The sequence below is a fragment of the Anomaloglossus baeobatrachus genome, chromosome 5, assembly GCF_048569485.1.
Source record: "Anomaloglossus baeobatrachus isolate aAnoBae1 chromosome 5, aAnoBae1.hap1, whole genome shotgun sequence".
NCBI classification, from domain to species: Eukaryota; Metazoa; Chordata; class Amphibia; order Anura; family Aromobatidae; genus Anomaloglossus; species Anomaloglossus baeobatrachus.
Genome location: NC_134357.1, coordinates 379,179,241 through 379,198,328, shown reverse-complemented (window position 1 = coordinate 379,198,328; position 19,088 = coordinate 379,179,241). Strand labels below are relative to the sequence as shown.

Here is a 19,088-nt window from a genome sequence, read left to right as displayed (position 1 = left end):
TGCCTGCGTTGCACACTCCAACTCATTATAACTAAGCCATTACACTAGCAAACACTCAGTGTACCTAGTGGCATCCTATCTGTGGCTATTGGACTTTGCTATAGTCCCACTAGTGCAAAGACATTTGCAGAGCGCGTCTGCCTGCATTGCACACTCCAACTCATTATAACTAAGCCATTACACTAGCAAACACTCAGTGTACCTAGTGGCATCCTAAACGTGGCTATTGGACTTTGCTATAGTCCCACTAGTGCAAAGACATTTGCAGAGCGCATCTGCCTGCGTTGCACACTCCAACTCATTATAACTAAGCCATTACACTAGCAAACACTCAGTGTACCTAGTGGCACCCTATACGTGGCTATTGCACTTTGCTATAGTCCCACTAGTGCAAAGACATTTGCAGAGCGCGTCTGCCTGCGTTGCACACTCCAACTCATTATAACTAAGCCATTACACTAGCAAACACTCAGTGTACCTAGTGGCATCCTATCTGTGGCTATTGGACTTTGCTATAGTCCCACTAGTGCAAAGACATTTGCAGAGTGCGTCTGCCTGCATTGCACACTCCAACTCATTATAACTAAGCCATTACACTAGCAAACACTCAGTGTACCTAGTGGCATCCTATCTGTGGCTATTGGACTTTGCTATAGTCCCACTAGTGCAAAGACATTTGCAGAGCGCGTCTGCCTGCGTTGCACACTCCAACTCATTATAACTAAGCCATTATACTAGCAAACACTCAGTGTACCTAGTGGCATCCTATCTGTGGCTATTGGACTTTGCTATAGTCCCACTAGTGCAAAGACATTTGCAGAGCGCGTCTGCCTGCGTTGCACACTCCAACTCATTATAACTAAGCCATTAGACTAGCAATTTTTGCTGCCAGTTTAAGGCCTGTAGTTGCATTGTCAGGGATATTTATTCTTTATTATTCTGCTGTTAATAAAGCTAGACCACCACTGCAATCTACACCACCTCTCAATTTTTACTACCACATTTTCAGTCCACAATCTTGTCGCAATCAACATGAGTGGCAAAATGACAGATGCTGGTGGAAAGGGGAAGAGGCGTGGTGTAAAAGGCAAAAAAGGTTTTGTCCGTGGGGAAGGTGGCAAAGCTCCATTATCATCTGCTGAAGATAGACCCTCTACCAGCAAAAGTAAGATGTCTACTACTTACCATGGACAATCCGATGTGCTCCCTTTTTTACGGACACGAACAACAGGAAGAAAGGTAGATGATGGGCAAAAAAGGAAAATGCTTGAATGGATCTCAAGTGGTCCAACAAGTGCCCTCTCAGCCACTTCAAGTACCGCATCCAAAAAACACCAGTCCTCTGAGTTGTCATCCCAATCACACTTGATTTCTCCCAGCTCTGAAGTCTCCATCAGCCCTGCACAGTATGGTGGAACTGAGATGGCTGAGTCTGCAGAGCTGTTCAGTCACACTATAGCCTGGGAATCAGAGGTCTGCTCCCAAGCTACAGTGAGTACAGAACAGGAAATGGTCTGCAGTGATGCCCAGAACCTTTGTGACTCGGATTCAGGCCGTGAGGAACAAGTTTCTGAGCATAATGTTGACCCTTTGTCACAAACTGTAACACCTGTGGTTATAGACAATGAGGAACATTCTGAAGAAGATGAGACGCAGATACCCGATTGGGATGACAACTTAAATATTCGGTCAGGGCAAGAAGAGGCTCGGTCAGAGGGGGAGGGGAGTGCAAACACAACAATTGATGATGAAGTTCTAGATCCCACCTACTGTCAACCCCCAGTCAGGCACTCGAGGAGGTCAACAGAGGCGGTGGAGGAGGATGCAACCGACGACGAAGTTACCTTGCGCCTTCCTGGACAGAGTCGGAGCACTGGTAGCACGTCTACAACTGCATCCTCAGCCACCACTCTGCCTCTGAGCATTATTCGGGGTGGATCAACAGGTCGCATGGCCTCTAAGCCTTGCCTAGCCTGGTCCTTTTTTGACATAGAAAAAGATCGCCCAAATTATGTGATATGTAAAATTTGTCATGGTCGTCTTAGTAGAGGTCAAAACCTCAGCAGTTTGACAACTTCTTCCATGAATCGTCACATGAATAAATATCATATGGCCCGGTGGGAAGCTCACCGTGCTGCAATGCAGCCTAGCGGAGCAAACCATCCACCGCCTGCCCCTTCCAGTGCATCCGCGCGCTCGTCATCTTCTAGGACTGTTGGGACAGCTGTCACACCTGTTTTTCCACCCACAACTTCCACCACTGTAACCGCAACAGGCAGTTTGCTTGGTAGGTCGTCAGTTGTTTTGGAAGGGGAAACAAGTGAGTGTGTACAGCTCTCTCAGACATCGATAGCACCAACTTTGGATGAAGGCAACATCATGTCTCCGCCTGCACTTTCCTCACAAAGCTGCATTTTTCCAGGGACACCCTACTCAACACCGTCTACACACAGCAGCCAGATCTCTGTCCCTCAGATGTGGTCAAATAAAAGGCCACTTCCTGCGACCCATGACAAAGCGAAGAGGTTGACTCTATCCCTCTGTAAGCTGTTGGCTACCGAAATGCTGCCTTTCCGCCTAGTGGACACACAGGATTTTAGAGACCTTATGTCTGTCGCTGTGCCCCAGTACCAGATGCCTAGTCGCCACTACTTCTCTAAGAAAGGTGTGCCCGCGCTACACCAGCATGTCGCACACAACATCACCGCTTCCTTGAGAAACTCTGTGTGTGAACGGGTGCATTTCACCACCGATACTTGGACCAGTAAGCATGGACAGGGACGTTACATGTCGCTGACTGGGCACTGGGTAACTATGGTGATAGATGGTGAAGGGTCTGCTGCACAAGTCTTGCCGTCCCCACGACTTGTGTGTCAATCCTCTGTCTGTCCAAGTTCCGCCACTGCTTCTGCATCCTCCACCTCATCTGGGTCCTCCACCTCCGCCCCAAGCCTGCCTGGTCAGGCCACCAGCGTTCTCACTGCGCAGAAGGAATCACGCACGCCTCATTACTATGCTGGCAGCAGAGCGCAACGGCATCAGGCGGTCTTTAGCTTGACATGTCTTGGGAATAAGAGTCACACAGCTGAGGAGTTGTGGTCAGCTCTGCGGTCCGAGTTTAATAAATGGTTGTCTCCACTCAACCTGCAGCCTGGTAAGGCCGTGTGCGACAATGCTGCAAACCTGGGTGCGGCCCTTCGCCTGGGCAAGGTGACACACGTACCTTGTATGGCTCACGTGTTGAACCTTGTCGTCCAGCAATTTTTAACACACTATCCCGGCCTAGATGGCCTTCTGAACAGGGCACGAAAACTGTCTGCTCACTTCCGCCGTTCAAGCGCCGCAGCAGAGCGACTTGCATCGCTCCAGAAGTCTTTCAGCCTGCCGGTTCATCGCCTGAAATGCGATGTGGCGACACGCTGGAATTCAACTCTCCACATGTTACAGCGACTGTGGCAGCACCGCAGAGCCCTGGTGCAATACGTCATGACGTATAGCCTGGGCCAACGAGATGCAGAGGTGGGGCAGATCACCCTGATGGAGTGGTCTCAGATCAAGGACCTATGCACCCTTCTGCACAGTTTCGACATGGCGACGAATATGTTTAGCGCTGACAATGCCATTATCAGCATGACGATTCCAGTCATTTACATGCTGGAGCACACGCTAAACACTATTCGGAGTCAGGGGGTGGGACAACATGAAGGGGAGGAACTACAGGAGGATTCATATGCGCAAGGGACAACAACATCACCAAGGTCCAGATGTTCATCATCACCAACGCAGCAGGCATGGGACCATGGGGGACAGGGATCGACAAGGGCGCATAGTAGCAGGCGAAATGTTGAGCAAGGTGCAGGAGAACATGAAGAAATGGAGGACGAACTGTCCATGGACATGGAAGACTCAGCGGATGAGGGAGACCTTGGTCAAATTTCAGTTGAAAGAGGTTGGGGGGAGATGTCAGAGGAAGAAAGAACGGGTAGCACCTCTATGCCACAAACACAGCGTGGACTTGGTCCGCATGGCTGCGCAAGACACATGAGTGCCTTTTTGTTGCACTACCTCCAACATGACAGTCGTATTGTCAAAATTAGAAGTGATGATGACTACTGGATTGCCACACTATTAGATCCCCGGTACAAGTCCAAATTTTGTGACATAATTCCAGCCATAGAAAGGGACGCACGTATGCAGGACTATCAGCAGAAGCTGTTACTCGATCTTAGCTCGGCTTTTCCACCAAACAACCGTGCAGGTGCAGGGAGGGAATCTCCCAGTTGTAACTTGACAAACATGGGACGGTCTCGTCATCTTCAACAGTCTACCCGTACCAGTAGGACCGTATCTGGTGCTGGTAACAGCAATTTTATGGAATCTTTTCATAATTTTTTTAGACCCTCTTTTGCAAGGCCACCAGAGACAACAAGTCTGACACATAGTCAACGGCTGGAGAGGATGATACAGGAGTATCTCCAAATGAACATCGATGCCATGACTGTGCAACTGGAGCCTTGCTCCTTTTGGGCTTCAAACCTAGAAAAATGGCCAGAGCTCGCAACTTACGCCTTGGAGATTTTGTCGTGTCCAGCTGCCAGCGTTGTCTCTGAACGTGTCTTCAGTGCTGCTGGGTGTGTGCTGACAGATAAGCGCACGCGTCTGTCCAGTGACAATGTGGACAGACTGACGTTCATCAAAATGAACAAGTCATGGATCCAGAAGGAATTTACAACCCCTGTGTCATCCTGGGGAGAGTAAATGCTTGTGGATTTGGAATGTGCTTGATGCAAATCTCGCTGTTTTGTGTACAACTAGGGCACAAGTGCTGCCACTGAATGGGTGGGTGTGTGTGGGGCACAATTTTTGGAAAAAAGGGAGACTCCGCTTGGAGTAACCCTTGCTTACATTGTTTTTAAAAGAAGCCAAGATGAACAAGTCATGGTTCAGCAAAAATTTTATCTACCTACCCCGGTGTCATGCTGGGGACGGTTAATTATGGCGTATTTTTGAATGTGCTTGATGCAAATCAAAACATCCTGTTTGCAACTAGGGCCCAAGTGCTGCCACTGATGGGGTGGGTGTCTGTGTGGCCCAATTTTTTGAAAAAAGGGAGACTCCGCTTGGAGTAACCCTTGCTTGCTGTGTTTTTAAAAGAAGCCAAGATGAACAGAGCTGGGATCAGGAAAGACTTTGCTACCTACCCTGGTGTCATCCTGGGGACGGTTAATTATGGCGTATTTTTGAATGTGCTTGATGCAAATCTAGCTGTGAAGTGTACAACTAGGGCACAAGTGCTGCCACTGAATGGGTGGGTGTCTGTGTGGCCCAATTTTTGGAAAAAAGGGAGACTCCGCTTGGAGTAACCCTTGCTTACATTGTTTTTAAAAGAAGCCAAGATGAACAAGTCATGGGTCAGCAAAGACTTTATCTACCTACCCCGGTGTCATGCTGGGGACGGTTAATTATGGCGTATTTTTGAATGTGCTTGATGCAAATCTCGCTGTGAAGTGTACAACTAGGGCACAAGTGCTGCCACTGAAGGGGTGGGTGTGTGTGGGGCCAATTTTTGGAAAAAAAGGAGACTCCGCTTGGAGTAACCCTTGCTTACATTGTTTTTTAAAGAAGCCAAGATGAACAGAGCTGGGATCAGGAAAGACTTTGCTACCTACCCTGGTGTCATCCTGGGGACGGTTAATTATGGCGTATTTTTGAATGTGCTTGATGCAAATCTAGCTGTGAAGTGTACAACTAGGGCACAAGTGCTGCCACTGAATGGGTGGGTGTCTGTGTGGCCCAATTTTTGGAAAAAAGGGAGACTCCGCTTGGAGTAACCCTTGCTTACATTGTTTTTTAAAGAAGCCAAGATGAATAGAGCTGGGATCAGTAAAGACTTTGCTACCTACCCTGGTGTCATCCTGGGGACGGTTAATTATGGCGTATTTTTGAATGTGCTTGATGCAAATCTAGCTGTGAAGTGTACAACTAGGGCACAAGTGCTGCCACTGAATGGGTGGGTGTCTGTGTGGCCCAATTTTTGGAAAAAAGGGAGACTCCGCTTGGAGTAACCCTTGCTTACATTGTTTTTTAAAGAAGCCAAGATGAACAGAGCTGGGATCAGGAAAGTCTTTGCTACCTACCCTGGTGTCATCCTTGGGACGGTTAATTATGGCGTATTTTTGAATGTGCTTGATGCAAATCTAGCTGTGAAGTGTACAACTAGGGCACAAGTGCTGCCACTGAATGGGTGGGTGTCTGTGTGTCCCAATTTTTGGAAAAAAGGGAGACTCCGCTTGGAGTAACCCTTGCTTACATTGTTTTTAAAAGAAGCCAAGATGAACAAGTCATGGGTCAGCAAAGACTTTATCTACCTACCCCGGTGTCATGCTGGGGACGGTTAATTATGGCATATTTTTGAATGTGCTTGATGCAAATCTCGCTGTGAAGTGTACAACTAGGGCACAAGTGCTGCCACTGAATGGGTGGGTGTCTGTGTGGCCCAATTTTTGGAAAAAAGGGAGACTCCGCTTGGAGTAACCCTTGCTTACATTGTTTTTAAAAGAAGCCAAGATGAACAAGTCATGGTTCAGCTAAGACTTTATCTACCTACCCCGGTGTCATGCTGGGGACGGTTAATTATGGCGTATTTTTTAATGTGCTTGATGCAAATCAAAACATCCTGTTTGCAACTAGGGCCCAAGTGCTGCCACTGATGGGGTGGGTGTCTGTGTGGCCCAATTTTTTGAAAAAAGGGAGGCTCCGCTTGGAGTAACCCTTGCTTGCTGTGTTTTTAAAAGAAGCCAAGATGAACAGAGCTGGGATCAGGAAAGACTTTGCTACCTACCCTGGTGTCATCCTGGGGACGGTTAATTATGGCGCATTTTTGAATGTGCTTGATGCAAATCTAGCTGTGAAGTGTACAACTAGGGCACAAGTGCTGCCACTGAATGGGTGGGTGTCTGTGTGGTTCAATTTTTGGAAAAAAGGGAGACTCCGCTTGGAGTAACCCTTGCTTACATTGTTTTTAAAAGAAGCCAAGATGAACAAGTCATGGTTCAGCAAAGACTTTATCTACCTACCCCGGTGTCATGCTGGGGACGGTTAATTATGGCGTATTTTTGAATGTGCTTGATGCAAATCTCGCTGTGAAGTGTACAACTAGGGCACAAGTGCTGCCACTGAAGGGGTGGGTGTGTGTGGGGCCAATTTTTGGAAAAAAAGGAGACTCCGCTTGGAGTAACCCTTGCTTACATTGTTTTTTAAAGAAGCCAAGATGAACAGAGCTGGGATCAGGAAAGACTTTGCTACCTACCCTGGTGTCATCCTGGGGACGGTTAATTATGGCGTATTTTTGAATGTGCTTGATGCAAATCTAGCTGTGAAGTGTACAACTAGGGCACAAGTGCTGCCACTGAATGGGTGGGTGTCTGTGTGGTTCAATTTTTGGAAAAAAGGGAGACTCCGCTTGGAGTAACCCTTGCTTACATTGTTTTTTAAAGAAGCCAAGATGAACAGAGCTGGGATCAGGAAAGACTTTGCTACCTACCCTGGTGTCATCCTGGGGACGGTTAATTATGGCGTATTTTTGAATGTGCTTGATGCAAATCTAGCTGTGAAGTGTACAACTAGGGCACAAGTGCTGCCACTGAATGGGTGGGTGTCTGTGTGGTTCAATTTTTGGAAAAAAGGGAGACTCCGCTTGGAGTAACCCTTGCTTACATTGTTTTTAAAAGAAGCCAAGATGAACAAGTCATGGGTCAGCAAAGACTTTATCTACCTACCCCGGTGTCATGCTGGGGACGGTTAATTATGGCGTATTTTTGAATGTGCTTGATGCAAATCTCGCTGTGAAGTGTACAACTAGGGCACAAGTGCTGCCACTGAAGGGGTGGGTGTGTGTGGGGCCAATTTTTGGAAAAAAAGGAGACTCCGCTTGGAGTAACCCTTGCTTACATTGTTTTTTAAAGAAGCCAAGATGAACAGAGCTGGGATCAGGAAAGACTTTGCTACCTACCCTGGTGTCATCCTGGGGACGGTTAATTATGGCGTATTTTTGAATGTGCTTGATGCAAATCTAGCTGTGAAGTGTACAACTAGGGCACAAGTGCTGCCACTGAATGGGTGGGTGTCTGTGTGGCCCAATTTTTGGAAAAAAGGGAGACTCCGCTTGGAGTCACCTTGCGGTGTTTTACATGACTTTAGAAGGGCGTGCCATGCCTATATCTGTGTGTCCTCCTCTTTTTCCTTGTCCAGCTGTTTTGTTTTCGCATGAGTATATGTCCTTGTCACTTTCCCATGTGTTTGAGTTGTTTTTCACCTTTTGGACACCTTTGAGGGTGTTTTCTAGGTGTTTTTCTGTGTTTGTGATTGCCTGCCATTGTTTCCTATGCAGTTCGAGTTTGGTTCGTCGAACGTTCGACGAGCCGAACTCGAACGGGACCTCCGTTCGGCGAACCGACCTCGAGCCGAACCGGGACCGGTTCGCTCATCTCTAGTCAACTTTAATCCAAGTTAACTGGCTGCAAGTGTGATTTAGTTATTGCCAACACCTGTTAGGTGCCACAGGTAAGTTACAGGTGCTGTTAATTACACAATTAAAGAAGCATCACATGATTTTTCAAACAGTGCCAATACTTTTGTACACCCCCTTTTTATGTTTGGTGTGGAATTATATCCAATTTGGCTTTATGACAATTTTTTTAATTTTTTTTTCATTGAAGACAAATTAAATGAAGATAATAATACCAAAGAATTTGTGATTGCAATCATTTTCAAGAAGAAACTGAGTATTATCTGACAGAATTGCAGTGGTGCCAATACTTTTGGCCAGCACTGTATACTTATTTTGCACATACAAGTGTGCACACAGTTTTCATTACAAGTGACAGAATCCTTGCTACACAAAAACATGAATTTACGACAAAAACGATGTATTCATTGACAAATGAGAAAATTACATGATTATTGTACATGCTTAGGCTATGTGCGCACAGTGCGTTTTTGCGGCGTTTTTGCGCGTTTTTCGGGTGCGTTTTTGGCCTCAAAACTGCGGACTTTGCTTCCCCAGCAAAGTCTATGAGTTTTAATTTTTGCTGTCCGCACACATCTGTTTTTTTTCAACTGCGTTTTTGTGGTGCCACAAAAACGCAGCATGTCAATTATTCCCGCATTTTTCACTGCGCTTTTCATCCATTGAGTTCAATGGGATGTTGAAATACGCAATGAGAAACGCAAATAGCTGCGTTTTGGTGCGTTTTGAAGACCAAAAATGCAGCTATAAACGCAGGAGGTGGGTAGTAAAGTGACGTGTACAGGAAGAGGATTCCTTCTGTCAGTATATACAGAAGCGTGAATCCTCCCGGTACCGTCACCGCCGCTTCCACCTCCGGTCCTGTGCATGTATGCTGCCGTGCGGCGCCATGTACAGGCAGGAGGTGGAAGCGGCTGCGAAAACAAAAGTTAACAGTAGAAAAAAAAAAAAAAAGTTATACTCACCTGTCTGCAGACTCCCGGTGCCATGCCCGCTCCCATCTCCTCTCACGGTATCGCCACCCCCGCTCCGGCTGTGTGCAGACGGCCGGGAAACCTCCGATGGATGCAGCACCTGGCGATGGATCACCTGATGCAGTCACCTGACGCATCAGGTGATCGTAAGTATCGCGGTGACGCGGGCGCCCGGCCGGTATCAGCGGATGCGTCAGGAGACTTCATCCCTGATCACCGGCAGCTGCTGCAGCGATCGGACGGGATCAGACTCCCGCCCCATCGCTGCAGGAGCTGCCGGTAATCAGCACATAAGTGAGTATTATTTTTTTTATTTTTTTTTGCACCGATGCATCAGCTGATTGTATAATCGGCTTTTATACAATCAGCTGATGTGTGATGGGATTCAGGCACTTGATCCTGGCACATCATCTGATCGCTTTGCCTTCCAGCAAACCGATCAGATGATATTGGATCCGGATTGGACCCTGACCCAGGATTACTGCGGAGGGGGGGTTCTTTATTTCAATAAAGATGGAGTCACTAATTGTGTTGTGTTTTATTTCTAATAAAAATATTTTTCTGTGTGTTGTGTTTTTTTTTTATCTTTACTAGAAATTCATGGTGGCCATGTCTAATATTGGCGTGACACCATGAATTTCGGGCTTAGGGCCAGCTATACAGCTAGCCCTAACCCCATTATTACCCAGCGAGCCACCCGGCATCAGGGCAGCTGGAAGAGTTGGATACAACGCCAGAAGATGGCGCTTCTATGAAAGCGCCATTTTCTGGGGTGGCTGCGGGACTGCAATTCACAGCGGGGGTGCCCAGAAAGCATGGGCACCCTGCACTGTGGATTCCAATCCCCAGCTGCCTAGTTGTACCCGGCTGGACTCAAAAATTGGGCAAAGCTCACGTCATTTTTTTAAAAAATTATTTCATGAAATTCATGAAATAATTTAAAAAAAAAGGGCTTCCCTATATTTTTGGTTCCCAGCCGGGTACAAATAGGCAGCTGGGGATTGGGGGCAGCCCGTACCTGCCTGCTGTACCCGGCTAGCATACAAAAATATGGCGAAGCCCACGTCATTTTTTTTGTTTGGGGGGGCAAAGAAATCCTGCATACAGTCCTGGAAGGAGGATGCTGAGCCTTGTAGTTCGACAGCTGCTGCCTGCTCTCCTGCATACACTATTGGATGGAGGATGCTGAGCCTTGTAGGTCTGCTCCCCCTGACTCTCCCTCAAGCATACAGTCCTGGATGGAGCATGCTGAGCCTTGTAGTTCTGCAGCTGCTGTCTGCTCTCCTGCATACACTATTGGATGGAGTATGCTGAGCCTTGTAGTTCTGCAGCTGTCTGCTCTTCTGCATACACTAGTGGAGAATGAAGAACACATTGAAGAAGGAAATGACATCAGACCTTTTTTTTTTGTTCACTGATAAAAAACGCATAAAGACGCAGTGAGCAAAAACGCAGCAAAACGCAGAAGAAAAACGCACCAAATCGCGGCAAAACGCGTGCGTTTTTTGCCGCGTTTTTTTGACGCGGGTGCGTTTTTGTGCGGTTTTAGCGGCCAAAAACGCACAAAAACGCAGCGTCAAAAAAACGCAGTGTGCGCACATAGCCTTAAACTGCAATAAATGTAAATGATCAATTGTACAGTTGATTAGAACTGCAATTATAGTGTCTTTATAGTGGTAAAGATCAGATATTTTATTAATACAGAAAGGACAAGAGATATTGGTAATTATTGTAGACCTAATACTTTAATTTAGACATTAAATGACAAAAAAAGAGACACTTACACTCTGAAATGCTAAAACATAAAAACCATGAATGTAAGAAAATAGATATGCATTACTGCTAAAGGAAATCTAAGAAAAAATGAGATATTTAGCATACAAAAATGGGCATTTTTATATCTGCCCAGTAGCCACTTCAAGTCATACCTTGTATATTGGGTACCTGCTCTGAATTGAAGCCTCTCTGTGGGTTTAAAAAAAACTCCTGTGTATGGGCAAGTAGGAACCTGCTATAGAGAATAAAATCCCCTGTGGCTGGTAAGGAAAGGGTGCATGTTCTGAAGGCGTGACCCCCACTAATATAGACAAAAAGACTGACGGCACTCCCAAAACTGCTATGTGAACAGGTACATAACTGAACATGGCATAAAATGCATTACTGCTAAAGGAAATCTAAGAAAAAATTGCTAAATATCTAAATTTTTTCTTAGCTTTCCTTTAGCAGTAATGCATACCTATATTCTTACATGCATGGTGTTCATGCTGTAGCATTTCAGAGTGCAACTGTTTCTTTTTTTGTCATTTTATGTCCTGTTCAGTTATGCGCCTGTTCACATTGCAGTTTTGGGAGTCCCATCAGTCTTTTTGTCTTAATTCAGACATTAGTGATTTATCATCTGTGCAAAAAACTGTTCTGAGTCTCATTAGGGATTTGTATCAGTTTTACCATCAGTGATTTCACATATGAAAAAGTAAATAAATAAATGGGGAAACTTCTCCTATCCATTACAATGTTACGGACTGCACACTGATGGCGTCCCATGCGGTCTTTGATTTTCATGGACTCATATTGGTCATTTTGATCCATGATGTCGACCAATGGATATGTCTCCGTGAATTTTATTTTGCCGACACACTGTCTGCAAAAAAGATTATAATAGCTACGTGTTCTAGTGAAAAACGGACGTCTGAAGGAGTCCTTACAATAAGAATTTCACACCTTCTGCAAAATTCTTATTTTAGAAATAGACTGCAGGGGACACTGCTGCTCAATATTATGGGTAGCAAAAAATCCTAAGTGTATTTTATAAGAAATAGAGACATTTTTACTCTTAAATTCTCATTTATTCATTGCTGCGTTACTTAATTTTATAGTTCATTTTATAAAGTATTTTAAACGTGCTATGGCATTACCACATTAGCATGTCATTTCACTTCACTTTTTAATAGTACGAGCTGAGCCAAAATATTCTGAGAAATAATAAAAAAAATATAAGTCATTAATACTAATAACATAACTGCTTGTTATCTGTGTACCGGAGAGACTAAGTCCTTGCTAAGTGTTCTCATATTAGAAGTGTTCTAATTAACGCGAGCAAAGATTACTTCTATTTATATTGTAATTCCCCCAAGGTTCATGTAAGGTTAATGCAGACCCTTTGCCTCTTTAAATGACATAATTTGACGTTTTGGTCCTACAGAATGGTTTCACATAGAGCATGAGTCACGTTAATGGAAAGGTTAAAGATTTTTTTTTTTTTTAAGAAATATATCGCACTTAAATTAGTTTAGACAGCATGACATCAGAGAGTAATTAAGTTGGTTTTGGTTGGAATTCCGGTTCCAATTCCTGAGTTCAGGTTTGTAAAAGATTTCTGAGCACCTGCAAGACGCTGTGTGTGAAATATTTTCACTGGAAAGGATTCAAATCTTTAAAAAAGGGTTTTACACAGAGGCAGAGCATTACGCCATTCTTCCTCCTTGGAAAAAAAACTCTCAGATTTAAACAAGACTCCTTCAAGTATTCAGACAGTTTTGAAGGAGAAAAGCGGGAGGTAAACTTTACCTTTCAGGAGCAAGTTCTTCACAGCTGCTCACTGGAGAAAAAAAAAGACTAGAGCAGAATTCATGTTAGTTTCCACTATGGGACTGGATAACAACATAAAGCAAACAGATTTACAGAGGAAACTAAGAAGAAAGCTGTTCTTGCTAACACTGGGGTTTCATTTGTTTCATGTTTTCGTATGCCAGTTTGGTGGACCCTTTGCTTTTTTTTTCTTCTGTGATGTTCAAAAGAAAATCAGAACATGAAAATACTGAGATTTATCCCTTTACTTCTTTGGTATCTGACTTGGGACTATTTCAATTTAGTCCCTTTGGTACTGGGCCTTTCTGAACAGGGACAAATCCACCCTGGAGCTAAAGTAGGGACTCCTGTAGCATCAGGGAAAGACAAGATCCCTCTACTGAAGCTCAACACAAGTAGAGCTGGAAATGCTGGTCCTGGATTTGGTCTTACAAAGGCTAGAACTAAGAGTCCCATCGTTCAAACAAGGGTTCTTCAAGTGAAAAATGATGAACAAAAGAAGGAAGCATCTAAAAGACCTTCAGAAAGCAAGGTTGGAAATACTGAGAATAAGCAACCTACATCGAAAATTGTGAACCCTAAGCCATTGCTTCTTGGTGGAAAGGCCTCTACCAAAACTGTCAATGTCCATGCAGATTCTGCTGGATTCAAACCAAGAAAGCCTTCAACCCCAATTCCCGAGAAGGAACAGAAGGACGCTTTTAAACATCCTCTCATTACTCCCCATGAGTACATGCTTTCACTCTATAGAACTCTTTCTGATACTGAAAGAAAAGGCATGAATGGGAGCCTGAAACTTGAAGCAGGGTTAGCCAACACTATCACCAGTTTTATAGACAAGGGTCAAGGTAAGACTATGCCAGCTTTGAAGAGACTTTTTGAAAATATTTAATAGTAGAACTGATAAAAATGAATCCATTTGGTAACAAATTTTACCAAACTGTTATACTTAACTGAATCCTGCATGACACCTGCTTTCTCCTAATCTATTTAAAATGTATGTTGTAGGTAAAATTTTAATAGAGACTTAAAGTAGGTGTCAACAGGAAGAATTTGAGAATATATTAAAATTTAAAATTTGGATCAATTTGAAAATTTGAAGTCAAAATTTGAACTCAAATAAATTTAGCCATTGTGTCAGACATTGAAAAGGCAAAACTCTGACTTTTCTGTGCGCCTGTTAGAAAAATATTTAGCATTAGCATGTTTAAGGTTCATTTTGAGATTTGGAATTATTTTGTTTAACATTTGTATATATTTTTTTCCAATTCATCAATAGTAATTTATTTAATCAACATTTGTATATAATTTATTCTAATTCATCAATAGTAATGTTAATTCAATAATAAGACTTAATTTTGATGGGGTAGGTGTATAATTAAGCAATGTATTTTTTAAATGGTAGCTTTTGCGATGTAGTCAAGAAAATCACACTACTTAAGGATGTGATAAAGGAAGTTTCTTATTGAATTATTGATTTCTTACAAATATGTGCAATTTGTTTCCCATATGTGAATCCTCTTTAGGATCACTTTTACATTTAGAGTCAAAAGATGGTGTAATCATCTAAAAAGTTGATTTCTTCTAAGATAACGAGAAGCTGCAGCGTTATTCTGCGCAGGAACTGTGTGTGATTGTATAGCTTGTCAGAAAACCTCTCTGCTTCCCAGTGAAAATAAACAAATTGTCTGCTCCTCTAAAGTAACAGAATTATAGGAAAGAAAATAACTTCTGAAACAGACAAAACATTGTTCTAATGGCCTAAAGCAGTTTTCTTAAGTAAGAATCCACATTTTACCTATTTCATAATTTTTGTAAGGGCCGGTTGTAAAATTCCTTAATAATGAAAGATTTTATTCTTCAGTCTCAGTAGGATAATATGATCCATCATGTTTTTAATTAAAATCAATTTTAGGTACTTCACTAGCGTGCAGATCATGTTAAAACTCAATGGAGGCATTTTCCGCAAAGTATTGTATATTGCATATTATAAACACCTGTAGCTAATAAAGCGTCCAGCACTTTGGATCCTGCAGTGCAGTAAATCATGTGAATTTCCCCATTATATAAGCCCTTAATCATAGCAGTGAAAACAAGCAAACAGATTCCACAAGATTTGTGCCCCATGTATAGAGGAAATTGATGTTCCAATAACAGCACATTATGACCATAAAGGCAAATGGTCCATTTACTAATGACTGTACTTAATATCACAGTGTAGATCTGTAGAATGCCAAAAGTCAGCATTTTAAAACCATGTGACAGAACCAAGTGTAGTCATTGGCCAGTAAAAGATGGAAGCCATTAATACCTAATGCACTCCAAGGGCTATTAAGAACAAATTGTAAAACAAAACAAAAACATTTCGAACATATATTTCAAATCTGAAACCTAGCGTTATATATATTCCCTGCTTTCTTGTTCTTTGACTGGAGCTTGTCTAATAACAAGGGTTAAAGTAAACCCATCTAGAAAAATTAGCTTCTTATACAAATATAACCTAAATGTACCAAATAGAATTTACAATGATATTATATGATTTTACTTTTGGATCCTCAAGTCCTTTTGCTTATTTAACCATTATAAATAGAAATTAATATTTTTTTATCCTTTTTTCTTTTTTAAAGATGAACGTATGACAGTGACCAGAAGACAAAAATATGTATTCGACATCACTGCTCTGGAAAAAGATGGTTTGCTGGGCGCAGAACTTCGAATTTTAAGAAAAAGATCATTTGATCCTAAATATCATTTGTCTGGAAAATTTTCACAGATAAAATTATACATTTGTCCAGCAAACAAGAAACAAGCTACTCTTCTGGATTCTCGTGCTCTTAGCAATAGCGACATACCAAAGTGGGAAGTTTTTGATATCTGGAAACTTTTCAAAAACTTTAAGAACTCCGCACAGTTGTGTTTTGAACTAGAAGTATTGGAGAAGGGGAAACCTGTTGATTTAAAAACTGTGGGGTTCAACAGAACTGGTCGTCAGACTAATGAAAAAGCTATTTTTCTTGTCTTTGGTAGAACAAAGAAGAGAGATTTGTTTTTTAATGAAATTAAAGCCAGGTCTGGCCAAGATGATAAAACTGTCTATGAGTATTTATTCAACCAACGGAGGAAGAGGAGGGCTCCATTTCCTGCAAGAAAAAGACCGAACAAGAATTCAAAAGCCAGATGTAGCAAGAAGCCCCTTCATGTGAACTTTAAGGACATGGGATGGGACGATTGGATTATTGCACCTTTGGAGTATGAAGCATATCATTGTGAGGGTCTTTGTGAATTTCCTTTGAGATCTCACTTAGAACCAACAAATCATGCAGTGATCCAAACTTTAATGAACTCAATGGATCCTGAAACTACACCCCCTACATGTTGTGTTCCAACAAGGTTGAGTCCAATCAGCATACTATACATCGACTCTGCCAACAACGTGGTCTATAAACAATATGAGGACATGGTTGTTGAGTCTTGTGGTTGCAGGTAGCAAAATATATTACAACAAATGCATCTACATGGTCAACGTAAATGAGAGGAACATAGAACTGGGGTGCAGGAAGATGACGCACTTTGAAAAAAAATTACCACTGTACAAAATCCATAAGACAAACAGAACAATTATCCCAATTTATGAAAATATACAAAATGTATAAAATGTTTGGAGAAGGAAAAAACTGGAATAACTTTGTTATGAATTCTGCACAATTACAAGAAACGAACCAAAACAAATCTGAATGAAGAAATATAGAGATGACATTGATATCTTTCTTGCAATGATAATGGTGTAATCAATGTTCTAGTTCAATTTGTGTAAGAAAAAATGTACATAAAAAGCATAAAATGTTTTCCTAATTTCTAAAATAATTGTTTTTTCTTTAAATGTTTATAGCAAGAAATCAAATAAACTGTAGAAATGTAGTTGGTTGACACATTATTATGCTACTTACCATGGAGAAAGAAGAGTGTCTGGGTTACAATATAACATATTCATAAGCATGTGTGACGTCCCCAACCATTGATGACAGTTTTACACCATTCCTGAATGCACAGCTTAACTACTTTCAAAAAGATATTTAATAAAAATAGTCAATATCTTAATTTCCACCCTATATGGCAGCTACTGAAACAAAGGGTCCCTGTCCAAAATGTGAGTTTAGGCCACTCAATCTGCCTCTCTTGCTTAAATATGCACATATTTAAAACGCACAAATGTACAAATACATACATTCAGAACACAAGTACAATTTACACACAGTCATACAATTGGCATATATAAAATGCATACATACAAATTACAACTGCATATACACACTTATTTATATGCATGTATGTAGTAAATGAGAAAAATTGAAATATTAGTGCTGTAGTGTACTGGTCAGATGGCCAGAATAATTTTTTATATCCAGATTGCTATGTTAATAGGGAAAACAGCCGCAGTTTGTTAAAAATTAAATGAATATTGTATATAAGATCTTTTTTGTGAGCTGGAATTCTTTTGGGCACCATTGTGCCATACATATACAGTGGAGAAAATAAGTATTTGATACACTGACAATTTTGCAAATTTTCCTACCTACAAAGAATGGAGAGGTCTGTAATTTTTGTCGTAGGTAAACTTCAACTGTGACAGACAGAATGCTCCCCAAAAATCCAGAAAATCACAATCTACAATTTGTAAATGATTAATTTGCATTTTACTGCATGAAATAAGTATTTGAAACAACAGAAATACAGAACTTAATGAAACCTTTGTTCGCAATTACAGAGGTCAGATATTTCCTGTAGTTCTTGACCAAGTTTGCATACACTGTAACAGGGATTTTTGGCCACTCTTGCATACAGATCTTTCAGGTTTCAGGGCTGTCGCTGAGCAACATTGAGTTTCAGCTCCTTCCAAAGATTTTCTTTTAGGTTCAGGTCTGGAGACTGGCTAAGCCACCCCAGGACCTTGAAGTGCTTCTAACGGAGCCACTCCTTAGTTGCCCTGGCTGGCTGTTTTGGGTCATTATCATGCTGAAAGACTCACCACGATCCATCTTCAATGATCTTACTGAGGGAAGGAGGTTGTTGGACAAAATCTTGAGATACATGACAATATCCATCCTCCTTCCAATATGGTGCAGTTGTCCTGTGCCCTTTGCAGAAAAGCACCCCAAAGTATTATGTTTTCACCCCCATGCTTCATGGTTAGAACGGTGTTCTTGGGAATGTACTCATACTTCTTCTTCCTCCAAACACGGCAAGTAGAGTTGATACCAAAGAGTTCTATTTTGGTCTCATCTGACCACATGACCTTCTCCCATACCTCCTCTGGATTATCTAAATGGTCAATGGTGAACGTCAAACTGGACATGTGCTTGCATGAGGAGGGGGACCTTGCGAGCACTGCAAAATTTTAACTCATGACAGCATAGTGTGTTACTAAAGGAAATCTTTGAGACTGTGGTCCCAGCTCTCGTCAGGTCATAGACCAGGTCTTCCCATGTAGTTCTGCGTTCATTCCTAATCTTTCTCATAATCATGCTTACCCAACGAGATGAGATCTTGCCTTAAACTGAGTGAGATTAACAGTCAACTTGTGTTTTTTCCATTTTCTAATAATTGTGCCAACAGTTGTTGCCTTTTCACCAAGCTGCTAGTCTATTATCCTGGAGCCCATCCAAGCCTTGTGCAGGTCTACAATTTTGTCCCTGGTGTTCTTAGACAGCTTTTTGGTCTTGGCCATGGTGGACAGGTTACAGTGTGATTGATTCAATATGTGGACAGGTGTCTTTTATACAGGTAACAAGTTCAAAAAGGTGCATTTAATATATTTAATAAGTGCTGAGTAGGTGGGCCTCTAAAAGAAAAAATAACAGGTCTGTGAAAGCCAGAATTCTTGCTGTTTGGTACTTATTTCATGCAATAAAATGCAAATTAATTATTTTTTTCTGAATTTGTTTTTTGGGGGGGGGCGTTTCTGTCTATCACAGTTGAAGTGTACCTACAATAAAAAATGA

The 19,088-nt window shown here is 42.2% G+C and overlaps 1 protein-coding gene across 1 annotated transcript; it reads left to right on the top strand.

Annotated features, from left to right (window-relative positions):
• The first annotated feature begins 13,309 nt into the window (after positions 1-13,309).
• GDF5 (growth differentiation factor 5) lies at positions 13,310-16,833 on the top strand. The gene is made up of 2 exons (XM_075347636.1): positions 13,310-13,937; positions 15,717-16,833. Exons 1-2 carry the CDS (start codon positions 13,310-13,312, stop codon positions 16,574-16,576), a joined length of 1,488 nt encoding a protein of 495 aa, XP_075203751.1. The 3' UTR covers positions 16,577-16,833.
• Positions 16,834-19,088: the final 2,255 nt, after the last annotated feature.